The sequence below is a fragment of the Pan troglodytes genome, chromosome 23 (assembly GCF_028858775.2).
Source record: "Pan troglodytes isolate AG18354 chromosome 23, NHGRI_mPanTro3-v2.0_pri, whole genome shotgun sequence".
NCBI lineage: Eukaryota > Metazoa > Chordata > Mammalia > Primates > Hominidae > Pan > Pan troglodytes.
The window spans coordinates 26302964-26329393 of record NC_086016.1 but is presented as its reverse complement, the minus strand read 5'-3'; the positions used below and the strand labels follow the sequence as shown (position 1 = coordinate 26329393).

At 41.7% G+C, this 26430-nt stretch overlaps 1 protein-coding gene across 21 annotated transcripts in view; it reads right to left on the bottom strand.

Moving 5' to 3' along the window:
* Positions 1-26430, bottom strand: part of SPECC1L (sperm antigen with calponin homology and coiled-coil domains 1 like) — a 148732-nt gene that overhangs the window by 60430 nt on the left and 61872 nt on the right. For 17 of the 21 annotated variants that reach the window (XM_063807479.1, XM_054675346.2, XM_063807483.1 and 14 more), the window contains 3 exon segments: positions 25902-26065; positions 22002-22093; positions 13323-13413 (listed from right to left, as the gene is read on the bottom strand). In XM_063807479.1, the coding sequence (XP_063663549.1) occupies positions 13323-13413; positions 22002-22093; positions 25902-26065 (347 nt within the window). 21 annotated transcript variants of the gene reach the window in all.

Sequence of the window (26430 nt, the reverse complement as noted above, 5' to 3'; positions counted from 1 at the left end):
GTGAGGAGCCCCTCTGCCCGGCCAGCCGCCCTGTCCGGGAGGGAGGTGGGGGGTCAGCCCCCCGCCCAGCCAGCCGCCCCGTCCGGGAGGGAGGTGGGGGGGGTCAGCCCCCCGCCCGGCCAGCCGCCCCGTCAGGGAGGTGAGGGGCGCTTCTGCCCGGCCGCCCCTACTGGGAAGTGAGGAGCTCCTCTGCCCAGCCACCACCCCATCTGGGAGGTGTACTCAACAGCTCATTGAGAACGGGCCATGAAGACAATGGCGGTTTTGTGGAATAGAAAGGGGGGAAAGGTGGGGAAAAGATTGAGAAATCGGATGGTTGCCGTGTCTGTGTGGAAAGAGGTAGACATGGGAGACTTTTCATTTTGTTCTGTACTAAGAAAAATTCTTCTGCCTTGGGATCCTGTTGATCTGTGACCTTACCCCCAACCCTGTGCTCTTTGAAACATGTGCTGTATCCACTCAGGGTTGAATGGATTAAGGGCGGTGCAAGATGTGCTTTGTTAAGCAGATGCTTGAAGGCAGCATGTTCGTTGGGAGTCATCGCCACTCCCTAATCTCAAGTACCCAGGGACACAAACACTGCGGAAGGCCGCAGGGTCCTCTGCCTAGGAAAACCAGAGAACTTTGTTCACTTGTTTATCTGCTGACCTTCCCTCCACTGTTGTCCTGTGACCCTGCCAAGTCCCCCTCTGCGAGAAACACCCAAGAATGATCAATAAAAAAGAAAAAAAAAGAAAAATATATATATATATAAATAAAGAGAAATATGTAATAAAAAAAAAAAAAAAAAAGAAAAGTCTGATGTGAATATTTTGTTTCGAAACTGTAAGCACACAGGTGATGGCGTGGGAGTGCACTTGGTGACATGGAGGTTACTGGTAATCTTGGTCAGAGCAATTAATACACTGGTGGGAACAAAAGTAAGATTAGAATGTGCTGAGAAGGGAGTGGGAGATAGGAAAGATGTGGAGAGAAATTGAGCAAGAGTAAGGAAGAAAGTATAGTAGCTGGTGGGCAACAGAGGGAGGATATTTTTTTTTTCTTAACAAAGGAAAGATGTATTTTTAAATGACAGAAAGGAGCTAGCCGGTAAAGAGGGTAAAGTTGAAGATACAGGAGAAGGAAATAAACCATCAAGAGCATAAGGTCAACAGCATCTGACAAAGTCTAAGAGGAGGAGATCCAGGGGTCAGATAAGCGGATAAACGTAAACAGAGATATATTCTGATTACTTCAGACAGATACATAACATGGGCATGCTAGGTCTGCTAGTTAATTATAATTGTAGAAATAAATAGTTACAGGTAGTTTTCCCTTTATTGTTTCTCAAATCAAACTTATAGGTAAATAGATTTTAAAATAGAAGCTTTGGTGATTGAGGCCAAGTGGGGCAGTTAAAATTTGGTCGAAAACCCAGTCTTACTGTCTTGAAGAACTAGACGACATATCCCGGGACAACCATAGCAGTTGGAAAGTGAGGCTGTGGGGAAAATACCAGAAAGGGAGAGTCACGAAAACAGAGCCAACAGTTTGTATATAAACTCTGTCCAAATCCTTCATTGACTTCTGAAGTCCACAAGTACTCATGCTCCAAAGAGCTGAATTATGGACAAAATAACTGAACAGGTATTTCAGTTGCAGGGAGGGTTTGGAGTCTGAGGTGAGCCAAGTTAACTGCTTGCTAAAACAAAAACCAATATTCTGCAGAGGAATATAATAGAATCAAGTCTCTCAGCCAGGCGCAATGGTTCTCACCTGTAATCCCAATAGTCTAGGAAGCTGACACAGGAGGAGGAGCATGAGCCCAGGAGTTTAAGACCAGCCTGGGCAACACAGCAAGACCCCACATCTACAAAAACATTAGCCGGACATGGTGGTGCACACCTGTAGCCCTAGCTACTTGGGGGACTGACGTGGGAGGACAGCTTGAGCCCAGGAAGTCGAGACTGCAGTGAGTGAGGATCACACCACTGCACTCCAACCTGGGTGACAGAGTGAGACTCTGCCTCAAAAAAAAAAACCAAACAAAACAAAACAAAACACCTCTACAATATGTGATCCTTACACCCAAGACACAACTCAAAATTACTAGATGTACAAAGAAAAAAGAAAGTGAGCCATACTCAAAAGAAATGGAAACCTACCTGAACATGGCCTATGTCCTAGAAATGGCAGAAAAGAACTTAAAAGCGGCTATTACAAATGTGACCAGTATTATAAAGGAAAATATGCCCTCTGTGAATGAATAAATAGGAAAGCTCAGCTGAAAGCACTGTAAGAGGGTAAGACCGGCTCTCTGTCTGAGATGAAATGCAAAGGACAGCCTAAAACTGAAATTGGAGCAGGCATTAAGAAAAGCCCTCTGGAAAACTATTCCACACTCTAAACACAAAGTATTACTGGAGAAACTGGAAGCCTGTTCTGCCCTGAGGGTAATCACAGCAACAATAAACCTCAAACCCAGCCCAGCTCCTGAGCAGATTAACTCAAACTCCCACATTTAAAGACCTAAGTAGAAGAAAAAAGGTGTCCATTTCAAGGCATAAAATCAACTACTATCCATGTAAGATGTCTAGCTTTCAATAAAGAATTGTAAAATATACAAAAAGCCAAGAAAAAGCCAACATACCCAGCTCATTACACCAGAACACAAAGTAATCAATAAAACCAAATGGTACGGATGTTGGAACTATCTATAAAGCATTTAAAATAACTACGATTAATATATCATTTTATATTTTTATAGAGATGAAGTCTCACTATGTTGCTCAGGCTAGTCTTAACTTCTTGGCTCAAGCAATCTTCTTGCCTTGGCCTCCCTGAGTGCTGGGATTACAGGTGTGAGCCAGTTTCCAGCCTCAGCCTTAAAAAGAAATTGTTTCATGCCACAAAATGGATGAACCTTGAAAACATGATACTAAGTGAAACAAGGTCTCTAAGGGAAAAGGCAGACAATATGCAAGATTGGCTAGGATTTCCTACTTGATTTTCTCTTACAGCTTCCATCTCTCTGCTGAAATTAGACAAATAAAACTGTGAAAACTGTATCTCTGATTTTCAACTGTGGGCAAATTTGCCCCCAGGGGATTATTAGAGTATCACCCCCATTCCCCCAGTTGTGACAACCAAAAATTAGAGGCATTTTTGGTTGTCATAACTGGGGAGATGGGGGTGATACAGGGACTCTGGTGGGTAGAGAGCAGGGATACTGCTAAACTTCCTGTAATGCATAAAACAATCCCCCACAACAGTTATGTGGACGCCAATAAGGGCAAGGCTGACAAACCCTAACCTAAGGCAACCACTGAAAGAATTTAATGGATACAAATAATAAGTCAGTAGGAGAGATAAAACAAAGTAATAACAAATGGTCAATGGACCCAAGAGAAGGCAGAAAAAGGAAAAAGAAGCAGAATAGATGGGTCAAATACAAAACACGACAAGGTGGTAGATTTTAATCTAACCATAATAATAATCATATTAAACGAGAATGGTCTAAATCCACCAATTAAAAGACAAAATGTCAGAATGAATAAAAAAGACTGAACTATATACTGTCTACAAGAAACTTACTTTAAATCTAAAGACATAGATAAATTAAAAGGATGGAAAAAGATATACCATGCAAGCACTAACAGAAGGTTGGAGTAGGTACGTCAATATCAGAAAAGAAAGACTTCAGAACAAGGGACATTATCAGAGATTTTAAAAATATAATAATAATAAAGGGGCTAGTTCTCTAAGAAGACATAACACATTCCCAAATGGGTATGCATCTACCAACAGAACTTTAAGATACATGAGGTAAAACCTGATAGAACTAAAAGGAGAAATAGAAATCCACAACTAGACTTTCAGAGTTCAAGACTATTCTCTCAGTAATTCCTAGAAACGAGCAGACAGAAATGAGTAAATACAGAAGACCCAGACTTGAACAATACAACCAACTAGATCTAACTGATATTTATTTATAAAACACTCTGCCCAATAACAGCAAAATGAAAACATGCTGCCAAGTGAGAGAAGCCAGACTTTAAAAAAAAAGCTGTATGCTGTATGATTTGATTTATATGATAGTCTAGAAAAGGTACAACTATAGGGATGAAAAACATATCAGTGGTTGCTAGGGAATGGGGTGTATGGTAGGGGTTGACTACAAAGGGGCAGCATGAAGGAATTTTGGGGGTGATGGAACTCTTGTGTACAGAACTGTGTAACTATGATGACAGACAAATGGCTATGTGTTTGTCAAAACCCACAAAACTGTATACCAGATAGTGTAAATTTTACTGTACGTAAATTAAAAAAAAAAAAAAAACAGAACGGGGGGAGGGAGGGAGAGAAGGGGAGGAGAACAGAATGCAGACTATGACAAATTAATCTGACTGCATTACGAAACCATGACAGACCAACTGAAGTGAGTAGGGAAAAAGGAACTGGCTTAAGTAACTTTGTATATGTATAGTAAGGTTGAACAAATACATAAATATATTGTAGATAATGAGAGCCAAGTTTCTCACCCCCAAAAGAAAGAAGTTATAAGTAAGGGAAGGGAAAATTCTGGAATGAACCCGTTGGTGATGGCTTGGAGTCAGGTATGAGTATAAACTTACAGTTTTTGATAGACAGGCAGACAGACAGACAGATAAATAAGATAGGTAGATAGGTAGGTAGGTAGGTAGGTGGGTGGGTGGATAGGTAGACAGGTAGACAGACAGACAGACAGACAGACAGACAGACAGACAGACAGACAGACAGGATAGTGTATACACATGAGTTGGTACATATACATACAATTTCCCTAGTTCTATCCAGAGAGGGACTAAAGGCTGTGAAACCCCAGTAACAATGAGCACATTTAGCACCTGGATCTTGGTTTCTTTTTTTTTTTTTTTTTTTTGAGATGGAGTCTCACTCTGTTGCCAAGCTGGAGTGCAGTGGCACGATCCTGGCTCACTGCAACCTCTGCCTCCCAGGTTCAAGTAATTCTCGTGCCTCAGCCTCCTGAGTACCTGGGACTACAGGTGCACACCACCACGCTCAGCTAATTAATTTTTGTATTTTTAGTAGAGACAGGGTTTCACCATGTTTGCCAGGATGGTCTGGATCTCTTGACCTCCTGATCCGCCCACCTCGGCCTCCCAAAGTGCTGGGATTACAGGCGTGAGCCACTGCGCCTGGCCTGGATCTTGGTTTCTAAACACTATTCTCTAATAAAAGTAACCAGAACTTGGCCGGGTGCAGTGGCTCATGCCTGTAATCCCAGCACTATGGGAGGCCGACGTGGGTGAATCACAAGGTCATGAGATGGCCAACATGGTGAAACCCTGTCTCTACTAAAGATACAAAAAAATTAGCCAGGTGTGGTGGCATGCACCTGTAATCCCAGCTACTTGAGAGGCTGAGACATGAGAATCACTTGAACCCAGGGGGCGCAGGTTGCAGCGAGCCGAGATCACACCGTTGCACTCCAGCGACAGGGTGAGACTCTGTCTCAAAAAAAAAAAAAAAAAGAGTAACCAGAACTCCTTAAAGAAATGGTTGACTCCAGGGCTGGTGCAGGAAAAAAAACCAAGATGAGGCTGGAGCATCTTGTAGTGCCAGAAAGTACTTCAGGGGTGGAGGGAAGGTGCATTGAGAGAGCAAGGAGTCAATGTGAAAGATCTCTCAACAGCCACTGATGGAATAACCTGACAACAAAACAAATAAAAATGGTAGTAGATTATAATCCAAAGAACAAATATCCATGAGTCTATACTCATATAAATGAATGATGTCAATAGAATAATACATATAAATAATTCCTTACAGATGGAATAAGGAAATAGAAAACCACCACTGAAACACCACGGTAATAACTGTTGTGGGCAAAATGCATAAATAAATGCTGAAATAAGTGAGAGAAAGTTTAAGAAGGAACAAAACTGATATAGTCTAGGTGTCTGTCCCCTCCAAATCTCATGCTCAAATGTAAGCCCCAGTGTTGGAGGTGGGCCTGGTAGGAGGTACCTGGGTCATAGGAGCAGATCCCCTCATGAATGGCTTGGTGCTGTCCTTGTGAGATCTGGTTGTTTAAAAGTGTGTGGCACCTCTCTCCTCTCTCTCATGCTCCCCCTTTCTTCATGTGACATTCCTGCTATTGATTTGCCTTCCACCATGACTGTAAGCTTCCTGAGGCCTCACCAGAAGCTGAGTGGATGCTGGCACCATGCCTCCTATACAGCCTGCATAACTGTAAGCCAATTAAACCTCTTTTCTTTATAAATTACCCAGCCTAATGTATTTCTTTATAGCAATCCAAGAATGGACTAACACAAAGATATTTACTAATTCCTAGCAGCCAATCACCTAACCAAGTGAACAAAGTTAATTTAACATCAGAAGTAACAAGACACATCAATCTCATGTACCCCTGATAAAATAACTTGAAAAGGACACATCACCTCTGCAGTATCCCTTCCATTAAAACATAAACTCAGGCTGGGCATGGTGGCTCATGCCTGCTATGCTAGCACTGTGGGAGGTCAAGGTGGGCGGATCACTTGAGGTCAGGAGTTCAAGACCAGCCTTGCCAATATGGTGAAACTCCATCTCTACCAAAAAACACAAAAAAATTAGCTGAGTGTGGTGGTATGCGCCTGTAATCCCAGCTACTCGGGAGGCTAAAGCATGAGAGTTGAACCCAGGAGGCGGAGGTTGCAGAGTGAGACCTTATCTCAAAAAACTCAAAAAACAAAACAAACAAACAAAAAACGAAAAAAACTCCATAAACTCAACTTAAATCAGAAGAAAATATCAGACAAGCCCATCTGAGAGACATTCTGCAAAATAACTGACAAGTATTCTTCAAAAGTGTTGAGGTCATGTGAGACAGGGGAAGACTGAGAAGCAGCTGCAGACTGGTGGGGACTAAAGAGATAAGACAACTAAATGGAAAGTAGGAGCCTCAATTTGATTCTAGAATTAAAAAAGGACATTAGTGGAAAAACTGGTAAAATTCAAATAAATTCTGTAGGTTAGTTAATAATATTTTACTGCTATTAATTTCTTACTTTTTGTAACTGTTCTACAGTTACGTAGGATGTTCCTATAAGGGAAGCTGGGGGAAGGGAACTCTAATATTTTTGTTAAGTCTAAACTTATTTCAACAGGAAACACACAGAGAGACAGAACACCATAAATACTGATATGCATGCTGAAGGGTAGTGATTATAACTTACTTTGTGATAAAGCAAATATAAAAGAATGCCACAGAATCTAGGCTGTAAGTAAGTGGATAATTCACGGCACAACTTCTTGCAACTTTTCTGTATGTTTGAAAATTTTCATTATAATATGTTGGGGAGAAAATAAGAGCTGAGACTGATAAAAATAAGTTCTGATTTTTATCAAGAACCACAGGGAAGAGGAAGAAGAAGGGGGAGTGACTAAATATCCAATTAGACTGTAAAGTGCAGGAGGGTAGGATTTCTATCTCATTTTATCCTGGGACTTTCATGGCCTAAGGCTAGATCTAAAGCGGAGGCAGAATCTGATTTAGAGTAAAAAAGAAAATTCTGTGAAAGTTTTTAAACAGAAGGTTTGGCTTTCCAGTAAAACCTCCTAACTTCATACAAATTTATGGTATGTACCCTTAACATAAATCATTTTTTTTTCAAAATACTCAGTTTATAAAAATCTCTGGCCTCAAGTAACACAATTTAGACAGGTAATAATGGTATGAAATTTCCTTACAGAACACAACTACACTTGGACTAACCAACTTCTTAAGACATCTATATGCCTGAGCTGAGAGACACGGTGATAGGGTCACACTGACACTGGGCAATCCCAGGCTTCTCAACCATTTACACCAGCCAGCTGAGGTTTATGCTTAACATTCTGGAGCTCATCTGGTCACTGTGTACTTTCCAACTACCTGTATCCATGTACTTGGCAGCAGAATCTGTGCTTTTCAGCTTAGGGCATAAAGCTAATTCATATACTGTCTACAAAGATTCACTAAGGTGGCACCAGTCATGACCCTAGCCATTTAATTCAACTGCTGGTAATACCAACAAAAGAGCATTTGATTAAGTGCATTTATAGTAAGATTTCTCTGGTATGAAACATTTTCCTGCAAGTGCATGATGCTAAAGGATAATAGATTTAAAAAAAAAACTATTGTAGAGCAAGAGGCAGCATCTTTTTTTTTTTTGAGACAGAGTCTCGCTCTATTCCCCAGGCTGGAGTGCAGTGGCACAATCTTGGCTCACTGAAAGCTCCGCCTCCCGGGTTCACGCCATTCTCCAAGAGGCAGCATCTTTTTAAACTTCAGTAATGAAGACACTTAAATTTTTTAAACGAAAATTACACACTGTATTTTTAAATTCATCCCTAAGTAAATAAGACAACCAAGGAAGAAAAGCAGTTCAAGACAGAGCTCACAAATCCTACTCTCATCACAATTTGGAAAACCACAGTGGCTTTTTATGGCCACGAATCATTTGGTTGTTCTTAGTTTTCTGAGTGGTTCTTTTCTTGAATGACTGTTTAAGATAAACGATCACAGTATCAACTACTGTGATATAGATTTATCTAAGTGTGTTTCCTTTCTCCTGTATTTGCAATGTCTCAACCACGCTCCACTAAGGCATGACAACAGACTGAAGTGGAGAATGAGACCAGCTTTTACGTAGACTGACGGCATGTACCCCCATGCCGCTGGCACTACCGTTTGATGCATCACCAGATGATAAAATAAGAGCCAGGAATAGAATCTTAATGCATTTAATCTGTGTTTTCAATAACCTTGGCCTACAGACCTTCCACACCCATTCTCCACCCACAAAAGCCAAGGTAACAGAAATAATTAAACGGTAGTCTTTGCCCAATAATATTCCAAATTCACTTATTCCTAAGAGTCACTTGGGGTGCTTGTGAAAATGGCATATCCAAGCTACTGAGTCTACATCATTAGATCTGAGGGGAGGCCCAAGATTCTATATTTTAACAAGTGACTCAGGTAAGCTTGAGACACACCACTGGTGCTGGCTTCCCCTGGTAAACCTCGCCCTGCTCTGACCCCATCAAGATAAGCCTGGAAAGCAGCAGTGGAGAGTGGAGAAGGCCTCGAGGGTTGGCTTCAGCTGAGCTCAGGAGGTATGGGAAGACCCTGAGCCATTTCTCAGTGCAGCACTCCACTCTCCTCAGAGGCCACCTGGAACACGGAGCATCACTGTCCTCTGATGCCCCAGGATCATCTCAGTGCCGTCTGATAGGGGTCTCTCCTCCTGGGCTTTCTCAGGCTTGCAGCCACACCACTGTGCCCAGGCTGGACTCACAGCTTTAGGGTACTGGCACAGGGTTATACTTACCCTCAGAGGCTGCTGCAGACTTGCACTGGCTCTGACCACACTTAACGCAGACTGAAGAAGGTCAAAAGGCTGACTATTGACAGAACTAGGGCACACCTACCAAGCAGCAGAGTGGAAACGTTCCTGAATTCCTGGTTACCATCTCTGCCTTCAACACATAGAGCTTTTTTTTTTTTTTTTTTTTTTTGAGACGGAGTCTCGCTCTGTCGCCCAGGCTGGAGTGCAGTGGCGCGATCTCGGCTCACTGCAAGCTCCGCCTCCCGGGTTCACGCCATTCTCCTGCCTCAGCCTCCCGAGTAGCTGGGACTACAGGCGCCCGCTACCACGCCCGGCTAATTTTTTGTATTTTTAGTAGAGACGGGGTTTCACCGTGTTAGCCAGGATGGTCTCGATCTCCTGACCTCGTGATCCGCCCGCCTCGGCCTCCCAAAGTGCTGGGATTACAGGCGTGAGCCACCGCGCCCGGCCCACATAGAGCTTTTTAAAGATGCCTAGGACACAACTTGCGTAGGTGCTTTAGTTATTTGCTGGCAGCTAAGCAAAATCCTGCAGGCAACTCAGGCGTCTAAAATCTTTGACTTGTGGGCCAATGAGAGCTATCATTCTCAGCCACTTGTGCTACTCAGAAAAAGTTCACACATACAGTAATAAAACTGAACAGCAAAGATTTACTATGGGATAGAATTGGCGCTAAGCACTTTACAAGCTTTAACTCTTCTTTCTTTCACTCACCTCACAATTTTTTATCAAGAGTCCAGTACTTCTACAGGTGCTGAGGATGCCTCAGTGAACAAAACAGACACCAATCTTGCCTTATGGGTCTTACAATTTAGGGAAATAAGAGAAAGAAATAAAAATTATAGACAAACCATATGGGATGTTAGAAGGGGACCAGTGATAAGGAGAGCAAGCAGAGAAAGGGGTGTGTGGGAGAACGAGTGGTTTCCATCTTTAAATATGGTACTTAGGGCCTTGCTGAGGAGGTTCGATCCAGCAGAGTGTTCCAGGCAGAGGGTTCCAGCATAGAAAGTGCCAGTGCAAGGTGTCTAAGTCAGGAGCATGCCCAAGTACTCAGGGACAGCAGGGAAGCCCATGTGGTGAGGCAGGGTGAGCAAGAAAGTGAAGAGGCTAGAGAGGACACTGAGGCCAGGCTGCGAGGGTCTGGAGGCCCCTGAGAGAACTCTGGCTCCTCCTCTAGAAGAAATGGGGAGATGTAGAGGGTTTGACTAGAGTAGTAGGTTTCAATTTCTGTTTTTCAAGCTACAGTGTCAAGAACAGACACTGAGGGTGATTAGGAATCTTTTGCCAGAACCCAGCTGAGAGATGATGGTGGCTTATACCAGGGAGGTGACAGTAGAGAAAAGAGCAATGCTCTTATTCTGGACATATTTTGAAAGTAGAGTCAATGGGATTTCCTAAACAACTGAACAAGTCTAAGATGAAGAAGGGAGTTAAGGATGACTCCAAGGTTTCTAAGGATGAAACTGCCATGAATGGAGATGAAGAAGGCAGATTACATGTAGAACAAGTTTGGAAAGTGGGGGAAATCTTGTCCTGGAGACATTGTCTGAGAATATTCAATATCAAAATGGGAAGATGTCAAGTAGGCAACTGGATACACGAACCTAGAGTCCAGAGAAGAACAGGCGAGAGATGCAAATCTGACAGTCCTCAGCACAAAAATAGTATTTAAAGTCATGAGACAGGATACAATAACAAAGAAAGTGAGGACAAAGAACAAAGGCCCTGTGTTGAGCTCTGGGCCACACCTCCATGTACGGATCAGGAAGAAGAGAAAAGCCAGGCCGGGTGCGGTGGCTCACGCCTGTAATCCCAGCACTTTGGGAGGCCGAGGCTGGCAGATCACCCTGAGGTCAGGAGTTCGAGACCAGCCTGGCCAACATGGCAAAACCCCGTCTCTACTAAAAATACAAAAACTAGCTGGGTGGGGTGCTCCACGCCTGTAATCCCAGCTACTCGGGAGGCTGAGGCAGGAGAATCACTTAAACCCAGGAGGCGGAAGTTGCAGTAAGTTGATATCGTGCCACTGCACTACAGCCTGGGCGACAGAGTGAGACTCCGTCTCAAAAAAACAAAGAAAAAAAAAAGGAGAAAAGCCACACAGGAGAGGAAGCAGCAGCAGCCTGACAGAGAGAAGGCACAAGAGTGTGGTATTAGGGAAACCAAAAAGAATGTCCTAGAAGACAGAGTGCTCAACAGTGCCAAATGCTGCTGACGGGTCACATCAGATTAGGACTGAACTGGCTGGGCTGGGGACACAGCAGTCGTTGACAACTTCAGCAGCTGCAGGTGTTAAGAGCCCAGGAACCCAGTGAGCTAGGTGTTCACTATCAATTTACAGATGAGGAGACAGCACCAAAAAGGTTGCAGTTAACAGCAAGGCCATGGCGAGGCCAAGATCTCTGTGCTGCACACCTATGTAAATCCTTTGTGGGTTCATCTGGGAGGCGGGATGTAAAGAGAGGAAGGAGAGATGCAGAGTATTTGGGTTAAGAAAACTTTAAACCTTCCACTATTTGTTCCCTTAGCAAAACCTTCTGAGGGGAGAAAAGAGCTTAGGTGATGACTGACAAATGAACCAGAAACCAAGAAGCAGGGCAGAAGGCAAATCTTTGTGCCAGGAAGGTAGTAGCAGCACCACCTTGTACTCCATTGCCCCTAAATGTGTACACAACCAGCTTATCAGAACACTGAAGACTGACAGGTATAGGGCCAGTTCAACCACCAAATTGAACTCTTCAGGCGCTGGTACTACATGGAGCCCACATAGCCAGTCCTTTGGGTTCTTTAATTGAATACTTTTCACAAGTCTGCTTACTTCTGACCCAAAACCTGTTGAAGCCTTCTAGTCTAACATACACAGCCTAACATGCACAACCAAGAATTCCTGACGCATGGAAGTAACTGGCCTGCATCAGCTAAGAGGAGCCCTCAGGCCCTGAGGGGACACTTGGGAACATTCCCACACCCACCCCAAATGAAGCACTGCTTTTCCCAGCACCACACCCCAACGCTGCAGTTCATCTTTCCAATGCACTTTAGTACCTCACATGAAGAGGCAGCGTGGGGTAAGAGAAGGAGCCTCAACCTCGAAAGGTGCGATACTTGGGTTCTGGTGCCAGCCCTACCATAAAAAACTACGTGGAAGGCCAGGTGCGGTAGCTTGCGCCTATAATCCCATCACTTAGGGAGGTTGAGGTGGGCAGATCACCTGAGGTCAGGAGTTTGAGACCAGTATGGCTAACATGGTGAAACCCTGTCTCTACTAAAAATACAAAAATTATCTGAGCGTGGTGGTGTGCGCCTGTAGTCCCAGCTATTCGGGAGGCTGAGGTGGGAGAATCGCTTGAACCCGGGAGGCAGAGGTTGCAGTGAGCCAAGATTGCGCCACTACACTCCAGCCTGGGAGACAGAGTGATACTCCAGCTTAAAAAAAAATGGCTGTGTGATAACAGCAAGTTCCTCCCAAGGGCTCCAAAGAGTTGCTGACCCTCATCTTCCAGAGTCTCAGCTCTCTCAGGGTAACAAAACTCAGCCCAGAGATTTAAGGAATGGGCTTTGAAGTCAGGCTGCCCTGGGCTACTGCTTAGTAACTAACTGTGTTAACCTGAATTGAATTAGTTAACTTCTTTAAGCCTCATTTTTGGTATCTGTAAAATGAGGATGACAATAATACATATGCCATGAGGAACTGTGAAAACAGTGCCTAGCAATGGTGTACACTCTCTATTACCCATTATGACAGCTGTCAGGAAAGATGCATTCATTAACAACTACTTTCCCCACTTGTAATTTAGATATACTTACTAGTGAACTTCTGATATAAAGGTATACCAGATTGATTGAAATAGTATCAAGAGCAAAGAAAATATTTAGTTTGCCAAAAAAGCCAGAACAATTCAAAAATTGAAAAAAAGGTGAAATGCTATGGCATATTACACGTACCTTGAACAGGGATTTCCCCATAGTTTGGTCTCTTATCTGACAGGGCTGTCAGGGGTTTGGATGTTGAGATTGGTCCACTTATGGAATGTCTCTGAAATCATAAGATAAACAACATCAAAGTTAAAATGACTGTTGGGACTCACAAAGTAAATGCCGCACAGAGTAGATATTTAGTTATAAATCTGTATTAATTCTTTCCATACTGCTATAGTAAGGTTGTAACACACCTTACAGGCATGGACTGTGATCAATATACTTTTTTTAAAAATTAGACTTTTTATTATGGGGTAATTATAGACTCATATGCAGTTGTAAGAATATAAAGAGATCCTACGTACTCTTTACTCAGTTTCCCCCAATGGTAATATCTTACAAACCTATAGTAAAATACCACCAGCAGGATTTTGACATTAGCCAAATATTGATATAGTCATTATCTTCTTTAGTCATTTATATGTTACTGATACAGTCAAGATAAAGAACATTTCCATCACCATAAGGATCCTTCCTGGGGCCCTTTTACAGTCACACCCCTCTTCCCGTCCCCAACCCCCTATCACTGACCTCTGGCAACCACTGGTATTCTGAATGTGGTTTCATTATTTTGTTGGAAGAGAATCTTTAAAGTATCACAAACCAATTCAGTAAATATAAAAACATGTTCCAAAATAAAATGCAGATGTGCTCCTTTTGTAATTGTACTGACCATTCAAGTCCTGGTTCAAGTAAATCTCAATTCTGCCACCCGCTTGCTAATGCTACTGCAACAACTGCCCGGTACAGCCTGTCATCTCAGTGCAGCACTACAGCAATGGCTTGTCACTGGCATCTTCATCGCCAGACTTCTGCATATGCAAGCAGCCAGAAGAATCCACCACGGCCAGGCGCAGTGGCTTATGCCTTAATCCTAGCACTTTGGGAGGCTGAGGTGGGTGGATCATGAGCTCAGGAGTTTGAGACCAGCCTGGCCAATATAGTGGAACCCCGTCTCAACTAAAAATACAAAAAATTAGCTGGGCGTGGTGGCAGGCGCCTGTAATCCCAGCTACTTGGGTGGCTGAGGCAGGAGAATCACTTGAAGCCGAGAGGCAGAGGTTGCAGTGAGCCGAGATCGCCCGGGCGACAGTGTGAGACTCCATCTCAAAAAAAAAACAAAAAAAACAAAAAGAATCCACCATGAACACTTAAAACTCCTCAGCTCTCCTGCCACCTCTACATGATGCTCAAACACCACCAACCTACTTATTCACTATCATGCAGACCACGTTTCTTGTCTATGCTTTTCTTGTGCTTCATTCCCACAGATTTCGCCCAGCCCTTTTTATCTGGCTAACTTCTATTTATTTCATATTCCCATCAGAAATGTGGACAAGGTCCAGCTTCTCCACATCCCTACCACACTTCAGATCGTCAGCCTTTTAGATTTTGGCCATTTGCAAGAATATAGAATAGGATCTCATTGTGGATTTAATTTCCATTTTCCTGAGACTAATGATGTTGATCATCTTTTCATGTGCCATTGGCCATTTGTATTCTTCTCCTGGAAGGATCTTCTCAAATCTTAGCCCATTATTTATTGGGTTGTTTGTCTTCTTACTGAATGTAAATCTTTGTTAGGTAAATGTATTATGAATACATTCTCCCCAGTCTGTAGCTTGCTTTTTGTATTTTCTTAACGTCTTTCAGAGAAGTTTTAAGTTTTAAGTTGCCTAATTTATCAACTTGCTTTTATAGTTCATGCTTTTTTATATCTTAATAAATGTTTGCAGTCTTAAAGGTCATGAAGATTTTCTCTCATGTTCTCATGTAAAAATTGTAGTTTTGGCTTTCACATTTAGGTCGATAGTCCATTTCAAATTTTGTGTATTTCATAAGGTACGGGCTGAGGTTATTTTTTTTTTCTATACAGTTATCTAGTCATTTCAGAATCTTTTCTTCAAAAAACTATTCCTTACCGATTGAATTACTTTGGTATCTTTGTAGAAAATCGACTGGCCTACTTCTGAACTCTCTGTTCTACTGATCTAATGTTGAAATCAGGTAGTAGAAGTCCTCCAAATTTGTCTCCACCCGCACCCGCCCCCCGACCACAACAATGTTTTGAATATTCAGGGATCTTGCATTTCCATATGAATTTAATACTACCATGTCAATTTCTACCCAAAGAGCACTGCTCTTTTAACTGGTATTGTGTTGAATCTACAGACCAATTTAAAAGACTACTACAAGATAGTAATGATATTGAGTCTTCCAATCTATAAATGACATCACTTTCTATTTATTCAATTTTTCTCAGCAATATTTTATTGTTTTCATTGCACAGGTTGTGCATACATTTCATTATATTTATTGCTAAGTATTTCAATCTCCAATAATTCATGCTAATATACAGAAAAACAAATAACTTTTGTATAGGACCTTGTGTAAACCTTGACACTGCTCAACTCAAAAAGCTTTTGTGTGGACTCCTTAGGATTTTCTACATAAATGATCATGTTATCTGCAAATAATGACAGTTTTACTTTACCCTTTCCAAACTTGTATGGTTTTCTTTCTTTTTTTTTTTTTTTGGTCTTATGCAATTGCACAGGGTAAGAGCTCCAGCAAAATGCTGAACAAAAGTGGTGAGAGTGGGTATCCTTACCTTGCTCCTGATCCTGGTGGGAAAGCATTCAGTCTCCAGATTAAGTATGACGTTAGCTGTGGAGTTCCCACAGGTCTCCTTCTATTTCTAGTTTGCTAAAGAGTTTTACTATGAATGGATGTAAAATTTTGTCAAATAGTTTTCTAAAGATGTTGAGATTAATGTTTTTTTTTAAATTTTTTTTCCCTCTTTTATTGTGTTGAGGTAAATTTTAACCTTGCACCCCTGGGATACATCACACTTGGTAATGATGGATTATCGTTTTTATATATTGCTGGATTCAGTTTTGTTAATGTGTGCTTTTATATTGCATCTATAACCATCTATAATCATGAGGAATACTGGCTAGCCATTTTCTTTTTTTGCAATGTCTTTGTCTGGTTTTGCTATCAGGTAATGCTAGCTTCCTAAAATGAACTGGAAAGTCCTTTTACTCTTCTGTTTTCTGAAAGACTATATACAATTGGAATTATTTCTTCCACAAAGGATTGATTCAATTCACTAGTAAAACCACCTGGGCCTGGAGTTTTCTATGTGGGAAGCCTTTTTATTTTAAACTTTTATTCTGAAATAATTATGGATTCCTAGGAAGTTGTAAAGATAGTACAGCAAAGTCCCATATACTCCTCATTCACTTTCCCCCAACTGTCTGTGGATAATGAATCCCCTCAGCTTTTGTTTGCCTAAATAATTTTACTTTTACTTTTTTTTTTTTAAATACACAGAATTCTAAGTTGACAGGGTTTTTCTTTCAGCATTTGAAGATGCCATTTTGGGCTGGGCACAGTGGCTCACTTTGGGAGGCCGAGGAAGGTGAATCACCTGAGTCCAGGAATTTGAGACAAGCCTGGGCAACATGGAGAAACCCCATCTCTACTAAAAATACAAAAATTAGCCAGACACCATGGTACGCACCTGTAGTCCCAGCTACTCAGGGGGCTGAGGCAGGAGAATCACTTGAACCCAGGAGGCAGAGGTTGTAGTGAGCCAAGGTCACGCCACTGCATTCCAGCGTGGGCGACAGAACTAGACTCCATCTCAAAAAAAAAAAAAAAAAAAAAAAAACCATTTTGTTGTCTTCTGACTTGCACAGTTTCTAACTAGAAGTCTGTGATCATTCTCACCTGCCTGTCCTTAAGAGTTTCTTATCACTGTTTTTCAGCAATGCCTTAATGGGCATGGGGATGAGGGTGTTTGTATATTTATATACGCTTATCTTGCTTTAGCTTCCTGATTTTCTTGGATCTATGAGTATATAATTTCCATCAAATTTGGATGGATTTTGGCTATTATTTCCTCAAAAAAAGAATTTTTTTTAAGATGGAGTCTCCCTGTGTCGCCCAGGCTGGAGTGCAGTGGTGCAATCTCAGCTCACTGCAACCTCTGCCTCCCGGGTTAAAGTGGTTCTCCTGCCTCAGCCTCCCAAGTAGCTGGGACTACAGGCACACACCACCATGCCTGTCTAATTTTTTGTATTTTTAGTAGAGACAGGGTTTCGCCATGTTGTCCAGGCTGGTTTCAAACTCCTGAGCTCAGGTGATCTGCCCACATCAGCCTCCCAAAGTGCTGGGATTATAGGCGTTAGCCACTGCGCCCAGCCTATTTCTTCAAATGTTTTTTTCAGACACAGTTCCCACTCTGCCCCCCGACCCGCCTTTTTTTCTTGGGCTCCAATTTCAGGTATGTAGGACCACTTAATTTCATCCCACAAGTCAGGGGTTCAGTTTATTTTTTTCCCCAGTCTTTTTACCTCTCTGTTACTCATTATGGACAGATTCTACTGCTATGTCCTCAAACATACTGATCTTTTCCTCTATTTCTTTCTTTTTTTTTTTTTTTTGAGATGGAATCCTGCTCTGTAGCCCAGGCTGGAGTGCAACGGCACAATCTCAGCTCATTGCAACCTCCCCCTCCTGGGTTCAAGCGATTCTTCTGCCTCAGCCTCCTGAGTAGCTGGGATTACAGGCACACACCACCGTGCCTGGCTAATTTTTTTGTAGTTTTAGTAGAGATGGGGTTTCGCCATGTTGGCCAGGCTGGTCTTGAACTCCTGACCTCAGGTGATCCACCTGCCTTGGCCTCCCAAAGTGCTGGGATTACAGGCGTGAGTCACCGTACCTGGCCTCCTCTATTCTTTTTCATATCTTTCACTTCTCTCTTCATCTGTGCATGCTTCCCTTCACATACTTAAGCAGAGATCATATTTACATCGCTGCATGCTAATCCTATCATTTCTATCCGTTCTAGGTCTGCATCTATTGACTGATTTTTCCCCTGGTTATAGGTGACATTTTCCTGCTTCTTCATTGTCTAGTAATTTTTTATTGCATGCCAGATTATGATGGAGTCTTATATTTTGCTGTATTCCTTTAAAAATTATTACTTTGGCAAATAAGTACACTACTGTATTAGTTACCTATGCTGCATGACAAATCACTTCAAATCTTTAGTGGCTTAAAACAATCCATTTATGATCTCATAGTTTCTGTGGGTCAGAAAGCTTAGCGGAGTGCCTCTGGTTCAAGGTCTAGCACGAGGAGGCAATCAGGTTGTCAGCAGGGCTGCAGTTATCTCGAGGATCGAAGATCTGCTTCCAAGCTCATCTACATGGCTGCTGGCAAGCTTCAGAAGATCTGTTCCCACACTTCCTAATGTGGGCCTCTCTGCAGGGCTGGCTCACAACATGGGAACTGGGATTCCCCGGAGTAGGTGGCTCTAAGTGATAGCAAGAGGAGCATTCAAGGCAGAAGCAAAGCTTTTTGTAACGATTTTAGCAGTGATAACCTTATCCCACCACTTCTTTTGCTTTGCCATATTCACTGGAAGCAAATCACGAGCTGCAGCCAACACTCAACAGGAGCAAATTACACAAGCAGCAACTACCACCAATGGGGGATCGCTGGGGAACATTTTAGAGGCTGCCTACTATAGCTACTTAAGGATCTCCTTGGTCCTTCTGCATCTTATTTTTAAAGATCTTTTACGGCAGATCTAGAATACTATTTACTCTGAGGGTATTTAGTTCTATGATACTTTCAGGTGTGGTCCTTTAGGAGTCTATAATGAATGCCATCTATTCAAAGAGGTGTCTCCACAGCGGCTGGTGGGAACTCAAATGATTTGCTGCCCTAGGTGAGCTACCAGAAGTGTTTGCGTGATAGCTCCCTGTTCCTGGAAATTGTTCCTGGAAAATTATTCTTGCGGGGCTGTTCCTGGAAAATTATCCTTGTGGGGTTTCACCCAATGCAGGTACAGGTTGGTATTCAGGAAAAGACTCAGAGGGATGCCTACGCAGATTTCTATACTCCTTTCTCTATGCAGCTCCCTCCTCCCAGTATCTGCCCTGCAAATTCGAGCAGTCGCCTTCTCCTTGAATGTTGATTTGTGTCTACTCAGATCCAATTGGTTTTCTCTTCCCTGCTCCATGTAGGTTCATCTTCCCTGCACCACCACCTGGAAATTGCCTCCAGGAAAAGACTGTGGGCCACAGTAGGACTTACCTCATTTTAAAATTTTTGTTCAGGGATCACAGTTACGTACAATGTCTGAAAATAATTGCTTCTTATATTTTGTCCATCTTTCTATTAATAGTTGTTTGTGATGGCAGAATAATCCAGCCTGTTACTCCCACATAGCTAGAAGTAGAATTCCTACCCAGGGAGGTTTGAAAAACTAACAATCCCAAGCTTAGGCCCCAGTCCCCAGAGATTATGGTTTACCAGGATGAGGTCTGGGAATTTTACCTGTTTAAAAACTCTCCACATGATTTTTATATACGATTAGGTTTGAGACGCACTGTACTAACTAATCATGTACTAAAAAGCTACTGAATGTAGCTCATAAGTATTAGTTTTTTGCAACTTGTAGAAATATTTTTCACCTCCTATCTTTACAAAGATTTACAAAGTGATGCCTCATATATTAAACGTCAACTGATAAACACCACTTAAAGTTCATCTTATTTGAAGTTTATTACATTTGGCATCTTTATTTTGCTTTTATCTATATTTTCAGAATTTTAGATGAAGTTTGATTAATAGAGAGCACATAAAAAAAAGCATTAAATCAGCTGCGCACAGTGGCTCACGCCTGTAATCCCAGCACTTTGGAAGGCTGAAGAGGGCAGATTGCTTGAGGTCAGGAATTTGAGACCAGCTTGGCCAACGTGGTTAAAACCGTCTCTACTAAAAATACAAAAATTAGCTGGGTGTGGTGGTGCACACCTGTAATCCTGGCTACTTGGAGGCTGAGGCATGAGAATCACTTGAACCCAGGAGGTGGAGGTTGCAGTGAGCCGAAATCATGCCATTTCATTCCAGCCTGGGCAACAGAGTGAGACTCTGTCTCAAAAAAAAAAAAAAGGTCATTAAATTGGTGGAACAGTATTCCCTTCCCTTCTTTTTAAATTACGACATAATGTCAGGCGTGGTAGCTCATGTCTGTAATCCCAGCACTTTGGGAGGACAAGGCAGGTGGATTACCTGAGCTCAGGAGCTCAAGACCAACCTGGGCAACGTGGCAGAACCCTGTCTTTACCAAAAACACAGAAAACAGCCAGGCATGGTGGTGCACGCCTGTGGTCCCAGCTACTTGGGAGGCTGAGGTGGGAGGACTGGTTGGGCCTGGGAGGCAGAGGTTGTGCAGTGAGCCGAGATCATGCAACTACACTCCAATCTGGGTGACAGAGTGAGACCCCGTTTCGGGGGAAAAAAAAAAAAAAAAGGACATAACATCTTGTATATACATGCAAATGCAAAGCCACGAACTCACAATATAAATGCGGAGGGAGCACACTAGTAAACACAGCACAAATGTCTCAACTCGAAATGAAAATGCTCCCCAACACCATTATTTTAGGGAAGAGGTGCAGCCAGGGCTACCCTTTATCACAGGATAATGGGGTTTAGGCAATGTTTCCTTTGGCTACTCTCACCTATGTGGAAATACTCTGCCTCAACTATACTGTCCAAAAGCGGCTGAATAAAATGCACAATGGGCGGCCTCTTGAGCACTACTGAATAGCCCTCTGCCCCGCTTCTCGTCTGCATTCCACAATGGCACGGAGGAGCAACTTTTAAAACTTGTTTCTAATGTATCAATAATGACCTGTGCCGGACCTGTTACAAAACAGCCCTCATGAATCATGCTTCTCTGAATTCATGCCTTGTGCACTCCTTCCACTCTGAATCGCAGCTGCCCTGTGACTTGCTTGGATTAAAATGGCAGGACAGAAGTGTCACTGTCCAAGTTCCAAGCTTAGGTCTTCAGAGGCTTTGCTAACTTTCATTTTCAGTCTCTTGGAGCTGGAGATAACCATGCTGTGAAGGAGCCTGAGAAGACAAATCACATGAAGAAAGCAGCCCAGGAATCCTGCTGAGCCCAGGCCCCATCCCACCTTCTCTGTGAATTCAACTGCAGGAATGAGCCCAGGAAAGCCAGCAAAGAATTGCCTAGTCAACTCAGAGAAATGTGAAAACTAACAAAACTGTTCTTTCAAGCCACTAAGTTCTGAAGTGATTTGCTATGCAGTAAAGGCTGAGACATGGCAACCACATATTCTACTCAAGAGACACCTTTGTGTCTTAGTGTAGTGACTAAAGTCACTGAATCCAGACAGCCTAACTCTGAACCCCTACTCTACCACTTAATTGCATGAACCTCGGCAAGTTACTTAACCTTTCTGGGCCTCAGTAACCACATGTGAAAAATACAGATAAGAACAGTACCTAATACCCAAGAGTTGTAAGGATTAAATGAGTTAACATTATAAAGCATTCAGAACAGTGTAGAACACATAGCAAGGGTTCAATTGTTGTTAGCCATCATTATTAGAGTCTATCAGAATAACACAATTTACACTTATATAATTTATCTCTATTAAAGATATTTACAGTATTTTAGGAAACAAATTCTAGATACATCCCTGCTGAGGTAGTCATTTACCCAACTAATACAGGTGTAAATGACTGTGAAGAAAAGGCCTCAACTTTCAGATTCTGAGGCTCTAAGAGCCTCCTGTGGTTCCAGGCACTCACCTGCATAGGTGACACAGCTGCTGCAGGAGGGGTTTTCATAGGACTTGGGCTCAGGGGCGTTCGAGGAATTGCAGCTGCAGCAGGGTTTGGTACTACAAAAACAACAAACAAAAAGGGAAATAATGTCACTGTACAGTGGAAGCTTAACTGGTCTCCACTTAAGGACTCGCCTGATTACCCAATGCTCTCAAACCCCGCTGGACACTGTCTTGGCTGATGTCTAGCCTCTGCTGAACACTTGTAGCCGTGTCTTAGCACACAGGTGCTTTTCCTCCCATCAGGTGAATTATTTGCATCTGTAGAGTAGTCATGCTTATTTCTAACCCTTGTTATGGCAGTCATTTCGTTTTTGTTATTTAATTATGTTATGTAGTTAAAGTGCTCCATAAAGCAATGAAATTCAAGTAGTAAAACCCAAGAGGAGTATTTACATAACTATATTAGGTAAGAAGCCTGGCAGGTAAAGGATGTTCAATAGTTGCATATTAAACAAAAGAATGAGGAACTCCTGCTTGTCTTTCCTCAATTCCTCCTGCAGAGTCCATCACTTTGTATATATTTTCTGATTTGTATTTAACGCAGGGATGTGGAATCACTTGTTGGCATATCAGTCTCTCTCTCTCTCTATAATAAACTGCTGAAAAGTAGTTTATGTTTTTAGAATTTATTAATATCTAGACAGTTGAGCATAGCACAGATTCTGGTAAAGGCTGCAAAAATGATTATTCATTTGATGCTGAATTAAATTAAAAATGGGATACAAACACACAGTGTAGAAAGATGAAGCAGATCACTGTGGACTTTTTAAATGCAGCCAATATAAACACGAATATATTTACTTATATTTAGAATTGATATCTTTAGATGTATTCTTACGTACTGAGACAAAATTCACAAAACATAAAGTTAACCGTTTAAAAATGTGCAGTTCAGTGGCATTTAGTGCATTCACAATATTATACAACCATCACCTCTACCTAGTTACAAAACATTTCATCATTCCAAAAGAAAACCTAGTATCCCAATAGTCACTTCCCATCCACTGTCCCGCCAGCGTATGGCAATCTGCTTTCTGTCTCTATGGACTGACCTAGTGTGAATATTTAATATAAACGGAATCTTACAATATGTGACCTGTTGTTGGCTTCCTTCAATTAACATAATGTTGTAAAGATTCATCCATGTTAAAGTATGTGTTACTACTTCATTCCTTCTTGTGGCTGAATAATATTCCATTGTATGAATATACCACATTTTGTTTATCCATTCATCGAATGCATGGATACTTGGGTTACTTCCATCTATTAGCTATTGTAAGCAGAGCTGCTACGAACATTTATGTACAAGCACAGATGCTTCTCGATTTATGATGGAGTTATGTCCTGATAAACCCATCATAAGCCAGTCAAAAATGCATTTAATACACCTAACCTCCCGAACATCCCAGCTTAACCTTGCCTACCTTAAACAAGATCAGAACATTACATTAGCCTACAGTTAGGCAAAATCATCTAACATGAAGCCTATTTTATAATAAATGGCTATGTTGAATAACTCATTTAAATTACTGAATGCTGTATTGAATGTGTATCGCTGGCACTACTGTAAAGTCAAAAACTCAAAAGTTAAAAGCATCGTTAAGTCAGGGACTGTATTTGTCTGATTATCTATTTTCAGTTCTTTTGAATATATAATTAGGAGTAGAATTGCTGGGTCATTTACATATATTTTATTATAAAATAACATGAGGCTTTTAAAAAACATTAGTATGAAGCAGTTTTGTGCATTAAAGCATGCTTTACTAACATTTTGAATAGGTGTATAATTTTAATTTAATGTAGACATTCCATTATCAATTTGATTTTCAAAGCATATATATATTTTATTCTTTAGAGACAGAGTCTTGCTCTGTTGTCCAGGCTAGAGTACAGTGGCTATTAACAGGTGCAGTGATAGCATGTTACCGCCTCGGCCTCATAAGTAGTTGGAACTACAGGCACTTGTCAGCTCAAAGCATATATATTTTAAAGTTCTCCTTTCATCTTACCCCATCATATTACCCAGAGGTGGCCACTAACAACAGTTTTGGGTACATCTTTCTTGCACTTTAAATGCAAAAACATTTAGTTATCTAAGTACCTTAAAAAAACAAGACCACACACACTATATATGTACACACACACATATAGGTATATATAGATATATACATATATATATATATGTACTGGCCTGCAATTTACTATAAAGGATTGCAGCGCACAGAGCGACTGCTCAGGTGGCACACTTGAATAAAGGATCACAGACATGTTTTAACATCAGTACTTTGAGATCTATGTCATCCTTATTAAAATATGCATAGTATTTTACTGTATTAATTGGTCATAACTGTCTTAATTCTTTTAGTAGGTATTTAAGCAATTTCTAGGTGTTCCATTTTTCCAAACAATGCTATACTGAAAACTCTGTATATGTATACATATGTATACATACACATATAGAGTTTTTCATACATAATACTATCTTTATACATAATACTTGTGCCAGTACTAAGTATAACAACTTCAGAGTCTGTAAAGATAGTATTATACATAACACTATCTTATATTATACATAATACATATAAAGATGGTATTATGTATAATACCATCTTTATGCATAATACTTGTGCCAGTACTAAGTATAACAACTTCAGAGTCTATGAATACGGCATTTTAAACTGGAAGGTGTTGCCTAACAGTCCTCCAGAATGTCTACACCAACAGTGTGTAGGAGTATACATGTGACTTTTGCTCTGCTTTTAAAGTCAATGAAAACTCATTTGTGTATAATCACAGAATACAGATTCTAGTAGCCTGTTAATAAAGTTTAAAGAATTTCTAGATAAAAATTTGAGCTTCAGGACATATTACAATTAACTGTTTGAAAAAACCACGTCCCTTTTCCTTTCCCAGAGCTGAGGAAGTTAGATGAAAACAAGTCAGTCATTTGAAAGTGGGAAGAGTAAGCCTTCTAGAGCTTGTATGAAAGAAGGCCCAGCTTGATTCAGAACCTGAAGTGCCGTGTAGGACTATAGTGAGTGGGGGAAGAGTGGTTCATCTGAGGCAAAGAGTAGGCAGGGGTCAGACCATGGAGGCATTTGGGAATCTGAATTTCATTTCAACTATTAATAAGCAACTGAAGGATTTTAAACAAGAAAAGATCTTTTTATCATGGGATGAAACAGGGAGATTAATTTGGAGGTTATTGAAATTAGTGGTTGATGGTGGCTTGAACTAAAGCTTGTGCCGCTAGAGATGGAGAGAAGACAAAGCAAAGATATCCATGATGTAGGCTGTATCAACAGAATTTGCTAGTAATGGACTAGATGTAGTGGTAAGAAAGAACAAGAAATTAAGGAAGATCCCCAGACTTTTGGCTTAAGTAACTGGGTTGAGTGATGCTGCCATTGATGCATGGGGAGAAGGCTGAAGATGGCAGACAAGAGTTTGGTTTTTGGACTTCAGATGTCCAGGAGACACCTGAGGGTCCATGTCAGGTAGGCATCTGGATAGACATGACTGAGGAGTTCAGAGGAAGGGAAGAGCTAAAGTTATACATCTGGAAGTTCTCAGGCATAGAAAACATACTTAAAGTAACAGGAATGTGTGTGATCCACCGAGGGTGAGAAGACACATCTCTGCATGGGATTCAGGCTTCTGTCTAAGACTAACACCTCTGAAGCTGAAGACATCTCAAACCTTCTATTAAATATCACCTTCTGTTAAGTCTAGTGCATTAATACTATATGAAAGTTAATGGGACTAAGAGTAAGACAGTAAAGAATACCAAATCAGACCAGAGAATATAAGGTAAGTAAACACAACCGCATGCAGTAGGCACAATGTAGGAGAAATTAATTACCTTGAGATGCACTGTCAAAGGACTTGATGAGGGTTTTTACTGTAGGAGTTGGCTCTGAGGAAGTCGAGGACCTTCTACTCAGTCCCATTCCCTGCCTTAAGGCTGCCAAATCTCTCTCAACGGCATTCATGTAATTGTATACCCGGCCTCGCTCCTCCTCTTGCCTGAAAATAATATTGAAATCAGAGCATTTTTACATAGGTACTAGAACATACACATTTTCCCCTCCCAGCTGAAAGGCATTAAAAACTATCAGTTTAATGGCCGGGCACGGTGGCTCACACCTGTAATCCCAGCACTTTGGGAGGCCGAGGCAGGAGGATCACGAGGTCAGGAGATGGAGACCATCTTGGCTAACACGGTGAAACCCCATCTCTACTAAAAATACAAAAAATTAGCCAGGTGCGGTGGTGGGCGCCTGTACTCCCAGCTACTTGGGAGGCTGAGGCAGGAGAATGGTGTGAACCCATGAGGCAGAGCTTGCAGTGAGCCGAGATAGTGCCACTGCAGTCCGGCCTGGGCGAAAGAG